The 8,838-nt window shown below is 52.1% G+C and overlaps 2 protein-coding genes across 2 annotated transcripts; both read right to left on the bottom strand.

Annotated features, from left to right (window-relative positions):
• Positions 1–157: 157 nt before the first annotated feature.
• On the bottom strand, positions 158–1,422 carry LOC131210110 (uncharacterized). The gene is made up of 2 exons (XM_058203310.1): positions 1,253–1,422; positions 158–602 (listed from the first exon to the last, which is right to left on the bottom strand). Exons 1-2 carry the CDS (start codon positions 1,300–1,302, stop codon positions 503–505), a joined length of 150 nt encoding a protein of 49 aa, XP_058059293.1. The 5' UTR covers positions 1,303–1,422; the 3' UTR covers positions 158–502.
• Positions 1,423–3,350: 1,928 nt separating this feature from the next.
• LOC131211879 (transcription elongation factor SPT6) lies at positions 3,351–8,442 on the bottom strand. The gene is made up of 5 exons (XM_058205542.1): positions 8,011–8,442; positions 4,770–7,932; positions 4,566–4,696; positions 4,094–4,503; positions 3,351–4,015 (listed from the first exon to the last, which is right to left on the bottom strand). The coding sequence occupies exons 1-5, from the start codon at positions 8,425–8,427 to the stop codon at positions 3,781–3,783; spliced, it is 4,356 nt and encodes a 1,451-aa protein (XP_058061525.1). The 5' UTR covers positions 8,428–8,442; the 3' UTR covers positions 3,351–3,780.
• Between the last annotated feature and the right edge of the window lie 396 nt (positions 8,443–8,838).

The raw sequence follows: 8,838 nt of genomic DNA, 5'->3' as shown, positions 1-8,838 counted from the left end.
TTTGTTTCTCAAATCACCGTACCCATCGGCGTACATTTCTGGGACGCAACACACTCCTAATCCGCTGGTAAACAAAGTCAGAATCACAGGCCAGTTTGGAACGATCCATAAATTCGTCCAGAGGACGGTATAACGATGCGATTCGCAAGCCAGCATGTTCAAAATAACTTAGAGGGGTTTTATTGACTTTATAATTTTCATATCCATCCCTAAAGTGGGCCCTCCGGGTGCGCGTTTCAGTCGGAACGGAATTTGAAAAAATACTAACTCAAGGCTCAGCAAAAGTGCATACTGTTGAAGTGTTCCCGATTCTTGAAGTGCGGACCCCAGTTTCCATTGGAGCCCGTCTTCGTGCGATCCGCCGCCGAGTTTTGATTTTGACCCGTGCTCTTTTTCATGTTGCCAACCGAGGGCGTATTGTAGGCAGACTTTTGGCTCTGTTTGGTCGCGGTGCACGAACGGTCCTGCATTGTGAAGCTTTCGGTTTCGGCTCGTTACTCTATCAGGGTACGTACTGGATCTGTGTGAGCACCTGGAACTCAAGATGATTGCCGGAGTTTCCCGTGCGGCTACCCTTGCGGATGTTCAAGTTGTTGATGAGCCTGCAAAGAGGAATAACAAATGCGTGCGGGAGTTAGGCAACGAAGTTGAACTTTTGCACAACGAATAGTTTCGCGAGGAACTCTCCTGGAACTGTCCTAAATGGAATCCATTACACAACATTCCGACCTACACGAACCGTAATGGGCATTCGTACTGAAGCTACTCAATATGTCTAATCAACCAAATCTAGAATCAAGAAGCGGCTCCAACGGAAATCCTGTATCGATCGTGCCTTTAACCCGTGTCATTTCACTGGCCTATTGGACTGAACTGCAACGGCCATGTCGAAAAAGAAAGGAAAAATTATCCCGAAAAGCTAGAGCTGTTATATTCCACGTAGTCACGCTTCTGGGAGCGTGCAATCTGGAACCGGTTTAAACATCACTCGTTGCACATCGTAGTGTAGTAGGAAAGGATGAACTATCGGAGAAGATCCTCGATTCGATCAATTTAAACCAAATGAGTTAAATTTGAACGAACTGGCTCATGAACTGGGTAGCTAGTTGAAGGAGAAACCTTCCTTGCTTCCTATTGCCATCTGAAGCGAACAGTACTAGAAGTCTTCCTTTGGCCTTAGTTCCTAAAACTTCCTAAACGCACGTGTCACGTATAGCTCCCGAAGATCGGTTAGAGAAAAAGAAGTATGTACCTCACGGATGGCAGAAACTTGAGCGTTGAGTCTGGTTTGACTATTAACATTGACACCAATTTATTTTTTGCTTAGATTCGACAGTAAATGCAACATGCAGCCAATTTGGAATGGTTGCACTCTCGTGAAACAATCAGAACACGACGGTTGCGGACAACGGACTGACGGCTCCGAACCTAGTCCTCTTACTTTTATACGACGAGTGCTGCGCCGGGTTCGTGCGGCCACACACGGAGGGACGGCGAAGCGGCCGGTCATCTTTACTGGTGGTGACCGTGTTCGTGGTTTTTCTCGCCGCCAGTTTGCCGCCTTTTTCTAAAAAATGCGAATCAAAAAACTGGTTCCCGTCTTGAAACGGCCACTAGTTAGGTGGCAGCCTTTACGTCTACGTTCCGTTCCGCCCCCCACAGCCCAATAGAGACCGCCACGCCACGCTCGGTTTGTGTGGTTGTCCCACGAACGGGTTTCCTACTGATGAATTAATCAGTACACCACTGTTACAACAAGATAGTTGTAAAACAACGCTGACGGATGGTTCAAGGGACCACCTCTACAGGTTGATGATGCCGTTCTTCGTATGGCCATAAAGTGTGTATGGTCAGGGTAGGGTGCGTATCGAAAGACGATCCTCAACCTGCTGTTGGTGGAAGAACTCATAAAATTATGGTTCACAATTTTCGAATACATACACTCAATACTGCGAACATTTGGCATGACTTATAAAATAAAAAATAAAATAAACTGTACCTACAGAAAGAAGTGCTTACGTGCATATTCTAACGTTATTCTCTACGCTGCGTCACTTACTGAATAACGTGTATGCATAATCAAACAATTGCCAAAGGATTAGGAGAGAACTGGACCTTGGGAAATTCCGCAAACCTGCTTGACCTGGAGCAGCAGCATGCAATGAATTCCTACGATAGTTGCCGTAATGACCGTTGCACGTATACTTAGAAATATGAAGTTATATGCTGCCAATTTCAATTCCTCTTTGCTTTTTATGTCATGCAACACGCAATGGTGCTGTAGAAACAATTAAAGATAGTTAAAAAATTTAAAAACATAAAGAATTATCTTCCTATAAGTTCGAAATGTAAAGCAACAACTTGAACTTGATGCGACATAAATGGCGGTGAATGGAAAATTTTGGAAACCAATTTTTATGCCATCACGCTTGCGAAGGGTACAAAGGTCGCTCGCGAGCCAGCCGATAGCCAAAGCTGGCCAAAAGGATGAAAACCAACAAAACATGGCCTCCACAGCAACACACATCGCGCAGTAAGTAAAACTAGAAAACGAACGAACTGCAATACGCAAGAAAGAGAGAAGAATCTTAAAAAAGTGGCCGCATACCGCGCCACACAAACACAACAAACAAAAAAACCGATACTTTGTTGACACTTTTCCGATAAATCCGCGCACCGCCTCGCCGCGTCTTTTCCTTGCGAACCGGTTAAAAGCGGTTCACCATCGGCGGATCTGGGTCTCATCATCATTCAAGCGAATTTGCTACCGCCACCAGGGTACCGCAGATCACACCGCGGCCGCCGACGCCTAAATCCCATTCCGGTTTGTTGGGGTATGCTACGTCACCCGTACGTATGGGGCCCGTTTTTGGGGGATGGATATCGTTTCACTAGCACAGCGCGAGCACGCGGCCGGTGCATGATCAGTTAGCTACGGTGCGGACTGAACGCGCGCCAATGCCAAGTGAGCAGGACACACCGCACCGAAAGGAAAGAGAAGATGAAAATGCGTACCAAAAAGGAAAAGTAAAAACAAACCGGCTTTCCGGGAGAAAGGTTCTATTGGCGAATTCGGTTGGGTTGTCGGAAACGTTGCTCCGATCATGGAGGCAAAAAGCCACAGGTTTATCGGCAATTATCACACACTGCAAAAGAAAACACTCGTTGATTTGATTGTATAAAACCTGATCGGGAACTACACTAACCGGTTGTGATACTTAAAAAAACAGTTTTATTAAGGTGTTCGACAAAAAAGTAAGCAAAAGAAAGCGCAAGGATGAAACGGTCTGAGTGTTCCAGGTGGTTGCTTAAACCAGTTTATAGTCCACGTAAGTAAATTGTTCGTCGAAAGACAACCGCCTGCCGTCCTTGATTCACCAGTCCATCTGCTCACAGGGCCGCTGCGTCTTCCTGGTGCGCAGATGACACGTTCAACAGGCCGCCCTTTTCTTCGCGGCCTTGAGCCTATCGACCTCACAGCCCCTAGAGCGTGTTGGATGAACTAACTGTGAATATTACTCAAAACGACAAAAACCTGGGGGCTTATTGACGCCTTCGGAAGATCATATACACAAATTCTGCACGCCATACATGTTTTTACATGTTTACTTTGCCTAATATTATATTTCTTGCGATCAATTGTTTTGTTGCCTTACTCGCTAACGTTACGTCTCTGATTGTTATCATATGTTTCCTTGTTACGGCGTCCATTGTTTCACCGATCGTTACTCACGAGTGTAAGATCCATTGTGCAGTCGCACACCGCTCACGAATGACACTTTACTCGTCCCACAGTGGCGTTGCGTCGCCAAGGGTCTGCGAAACGCTTGGGGTCTGCTGGGCCTGGGCTGGTGGCGGCCCGGACGGTGGTGGCATTGGCGATCGGCCACTGGATGAATATCTGGAAGAGTTCGCTTTCGGTGTCATGCGATGATCGTGCGAGTTGGACGAGGACACCGAATCGCTCGATCTTCCGCCGTGATGCTGACGGTAAGATCCGGCACCGGACATTGAGCTGCAAGAGGGAGGACGCGAAAGAGCAATTAAAGAACCCGTTGGACGTACTAACAACTTCTTCACCGCAGCAATCTACCTTCGATCAGACGATTGATGGTGTCCCTTTGCCATGCTGCTTCCACTGCCGGTGCGATTACTCCACGAGTCGGTCGCCTTCGACCAGCTATCGTACTCGACGCTCCGGGGCGGCTGGGTGCGATAGTGATGGTCGCTGCTGTTGGAGTACGGTGAAGGTTGCTGCTGCATCATCATAAGGCTGCTACTGCTGCTGGCCACACTGCTCGCACCTCCACCCATACCAGTGCGGGAGGATGATGTTTTGTACGCGTGACTGCTTGGTGGATGGCCCGAGGCCGACATGCCTCCGTAGGACGATTTGTTGGAGTACTGCGACGGCGTCGAGGTGCCGTAGCCAGGCGTTTGCGAAAAGTGTGGTGTTTGCTGATACGGGGTCATGTACGGTGTTTGACCGCTCGGTGTGTAGGGCTGAAAATAAGAAAAATTGGTAAGCGAAAATTTTTGATCTAGAAACAGCATTCGATTCGTACCGTGGTGACATAGTTGCTCGATCCGTACTCCAGCGGAGTGAAGGAATAGTGTGGTGTATTGTGTGCCGCGGCCGACAGCGAACTTAGCATATGGGCGGGCATGTTCTTTGCCACAGACTCGATGGCTTCACCTGGGAACGGAAAAAAAGAATGCGTGTTAGAAAATGACACCGCCGTCGATCGATCACTGGCTCGTGAACTTACTGTTAAGATCGCTAAACTTGGGCGTACTACCGTACGGGGTGCGGGAGGCCGATAGGCTACCGATCTTGGGTGTGCTCTTGGGCGTCTCGATGGGTATCGGATCTCGGAAGTGCTCCTTGAACCACTTGAGCAGCGAGTTGACGGAATCGAACGCTTGGTGTCGGAACCGGTACCCGTCCGGAGTGATCGTCACGTATTCGTGCCGGAATTTGGTGCGCGGAAGGTACGAGAGCAGAAAGCGGCCCGGGTATTGCTTCGAAACGGACACGATGTAGTGGATCTTGCTGGGGTTCTTCTGCTTCTCGGCCCGTATGATCTCCTCGGCCTTCTCCTTCGAGCCACCGTCCGTGTCCCGGTAGTACTTGTAGTTGAGCAGATCGCGCACGTACGTTGCCATCGGGGTGATGTGGCGCGCAATGATTTCGTCCAGATCCTCGAACTCATCGTTCCCGATCCACAGCGACTGGCCGAGACTGAACACATTCTCTTTGCCTTCCTCGCGAACATCGATGTGCTGGTAGATACCGTCCGTTACCTTCCAGGTGGCGGTCAGGTGGTCCGAGCCCTTGCTGGACGGTCGTACGATTACGTCGCCCTGTTCGAAACTCTCTAGCAGCTTGAGGGCTTCCGCGTAGGAAATGTTATGGAACGACGGGTGAACGATCACGCGCTTCACGTACTGTTGCCGGGCTTGCTGCTTCTTGGAGTCTGCTTCCTTCTTGGTGTCCGTCTCTTCCTGGTCCTGATCGTAGCACGGGTCTTTCCGTGGGCGCCACTCGTTCTTGCGATCGCACAGATCCGAACTCTTTGACGAGCACTCGAGCGAAAAGCGCTCGATGTCAATCTTTGTCACCCGCACGTGTACCGTCTGACCGACCTGTACCCGTTCTTCAGGATTTTTCACATGTTTGTCTGACAGGTTTTTGATGTGAATAAACCCATTCAATCCGTTGTCGAACCGTAGCCGCACTCCGGTTGCCTGGCCAGGGCATTCGCCCGCATCGAAGTGGTTCCACACCTCCGACAGCTCGGGAAATTCCGTCTTCATGCAGAACGGGCACTGCCAGAAGCCAGTGTCGTCGTTGCGCACCGGGTTGGCCTGATCGAGCTGATCGCCTTGCGGTTTCCGGTACGTAAACCCGGCGACCGTGGCCAGCATCATCTTGCCCACGTACAGCGTTTCCGGGGTCTCTTTCGTGAGGTAATCGAACAGTTCTTCCGCCGTCACCGACCGGAACGGTGTCCGCAGGTCTTTGTACCGCGAGTTCAGCTCCGCACGTATATCGTACAGGGTTATGCTCTTGTTACCGAAGCCCTGTCGCTCGAGTTCGATCGCGAATGCGTCCAGATCGAGATCCTTGAGCCGCTCGGGCGCCTCCAGGATTTCCTCGAGCGCCCCAGCCGGATTGGCATCCTCGTCGTCGTACTCGAGCGCATCAACCGCCATTTTGCGTGCCCATTCGTACGTCTCTGGATGCACCCGGGATCCATCTAGCACCTCCACGTACGCCTCCGTGCTATCACCGAGCGAGTTCGTGTCAATCTTGATGAAGCCCGAACAGTTGATAAACACCTTCGGCCCCATGTGGCAGGTGGTCACGAGCTGCGTCCGGTTCTCCAACCGCTGGTTCGTCTGCTTCAGCACCTTCAGCAGGGCTTGGCCCTTGCGTGGTCCCAGCCCGCAGATAAACTGCACCAAATTGGCCGTCAGTGGGTTCTGGACCGCCAGGTTCACGTCCACACCGACCTCGTTCGTTCGGTTGATAAATTCCAGATAGATGCTCTCCAGCAGTTCCTCCTTCAAGAGCTGATCTTGTAACGTGTGGTAGCGTAGGCACAGTATTTCCTCGTCCGTGTTACACAGCTGCGAAAACTCTACCAACGGGTCCTGAACACGCCGGGCCAGCGATATCGCTTGCCGCAGCAGCGCCGGATACTCGCGAAAATCGGTACTTCCTTTGGCCGAGTTGGCGTACACCTTGGCCAGCTCATTGTCCACGATCTCAACCGCCACCTGCGGGAACTGTTCGTCCTCCTGCAATCGCTTCAAGCATTCCACAAAGTCCTGTTGCACCATAATTGCATCCTTCGACTCACCACCGATCACGATCACGTGCGGTTTCTTGCTGCGAATGAAGTTTGTGATCGTGCGCAGATCGGTCTCCTTGCACTGCTTCTCGGACTCGCGGTATGCGTTCTTCTTCTTCAGCAGGTGCGGGATGCGCAGATAGTCGGTCACCTCACCGTCCGGTGCGATAATCGCACCGAATGCGGACTGCGTGAAGTCGGGCACGTACGCCACACCCATGACGCGCACACCACGCGTCGTTTCCCACTCGTAATCGTCGAAATCGGGCACGGGCGGCCTATATGGGGCCACCTTGATCCAGTTGTACAGCTTACGGCAGCAAACGCGCAGCACCGCATCCTTCGCCTCGGCCAGCAGAGTGTTGTGCAGTTCGCGCTTCAGTTCCGGCACGACCATACGATTCACGGCCAGCACCACACACTCGGCCCGCAACCGGTTCCACTCTTGCACGTTCTTTGCAAACTCATCTCGATAATAGAGGGCCTTCAGTTCCTCGAGCAAATCGGCCGACGCGTTACCCTCGATCCGGTCGACGATCTCGATCGTCAGCAGTTTGTCTTCCTGGGCCATGGTCAGCTTCAGATACTGATCACCAGTCAGGTCGCGTACCGGTTTTTCGCGCAGATACTTCAATCCGTAGCACGGGTGCGTCTCATCAATCTCCTTCACGCCCTTCTTCGTCGGACGCACGTTCAGTTTGGCGCGCTCGAAGAACAGCTCACGGATGCACTTGCGCAGCAGCGGCTCCCGGGCGAGCTGGCGCGCCACCATAAACACGCCACCTTGCAGTACCTCTTCCGGCGAGGTGAAGCTTGTCCCCATGTACTCTTTGGCCACCTCGAGGGGATCCTTGGTCTCTTGTTCCACCTCGTGCCGCTGATAGCTGTCGCGCACGTTTTCTGCGTACTGCTCCGGCGTCAGTCCGAAGCGTTTCGTCAGCCCAGTGAGCCCCCGCTTCCGACAGATCGCGTAGGGGCCGATGTCAATGTTTAACCGAATTTGATCTTGAACCCTCTCATCACCCTCCTCGTCATCCTCGTCCAGTCGCGACTCATCCTCGTCCCCTTCATCGGCCTCACCTTCTAGGGTTGCACCACCGTCCTCCTCATTCGCGTCGTCCTTCTCGGGATCACCGTCTGCAGACCGTGGCACGGGTTTGCGTGCCGCATTTGGTCGCTGCTTTTTTTTCGCCCGCAACTGCTCACGCGTTTTTTCCTTCAACCGGGTCTTCATCGGAGCGATCTCGTGCGCGTAATACAGCAGGAAGTGCAAATGGACATCCTTCAGCTCTTCCGGTGACTGAACGGCTCGCAACCGCTCCAAGTCTTCGTCCCGTATGACGCGCATTTCCTCCGGTATGGGGGCGTCCGGAGTTTCCATCAACTTGTCCAGTTGGTAGTTGCGCATGTTCTCGTACAGCCGCTGCAGCGACGTTTTGCGCCCGAGCAGTTGGCACCACATTGAGTCGAACTTGTAGATCTTCCACAGATCATTAATGTTCAGGTCGGGCTGCACGTACTCCTTGCGATAGAAAGCGATGAACGGGACCTCCAGGTGCTGGTTGCGCATAAAGTCGAGTGCCTGCTTGATCTTTGGTACGTTCGAGGGCGGCTTCCGAGTGACGGGGCCCTGATCGGAGACGTGCGGTTTGCAGAACGCTTGCGTGTAGATCCATTCGGCTTCTTCCTCGAGCTCGACCGAACCTTCGGCAACGCCGGTCACCGGCACATCACGAAGTTGCAACCGTTCCGGTATATCGACACGCCGTACCTCATTGTCCAAATCGGTAAAGTGACCCCGCTTCAGTTCACTCGGCTCGTAAATCTCGTAGATCGACTTCTTCAGCGTGCGCTTACGGGAGGCCTGTTTCGCGCCCTTCTTACCACGACCCTCGCCGGCGCTTGGGCGATCCAGCTGATCGAGCTGCTCTTTGTTTGTTTCTCAAATCACCGTACCCATCGGCGTACATTTCTGGGACGC

This window comes from Anopheles bellator, chromosome 2 (assembly GCF_943735745.2).
Source record: "Anopheles bellator chromosome 2, idAnoBellAS_SP24_06.2, whole genome shotgun sequence".
In the NCBI taxonomy this organism is placed as follows: Eukaryota; Metazoa; Arthropoda; class Insecta; order Diptera; family Culicidae; genus Anopheles; species Anopheles bellator.
The sequence above is the reverse complement of the archived record's forward strand: the minus strand, read 5'-3'. Positions and strand labels throughout refer to the sequence as shown.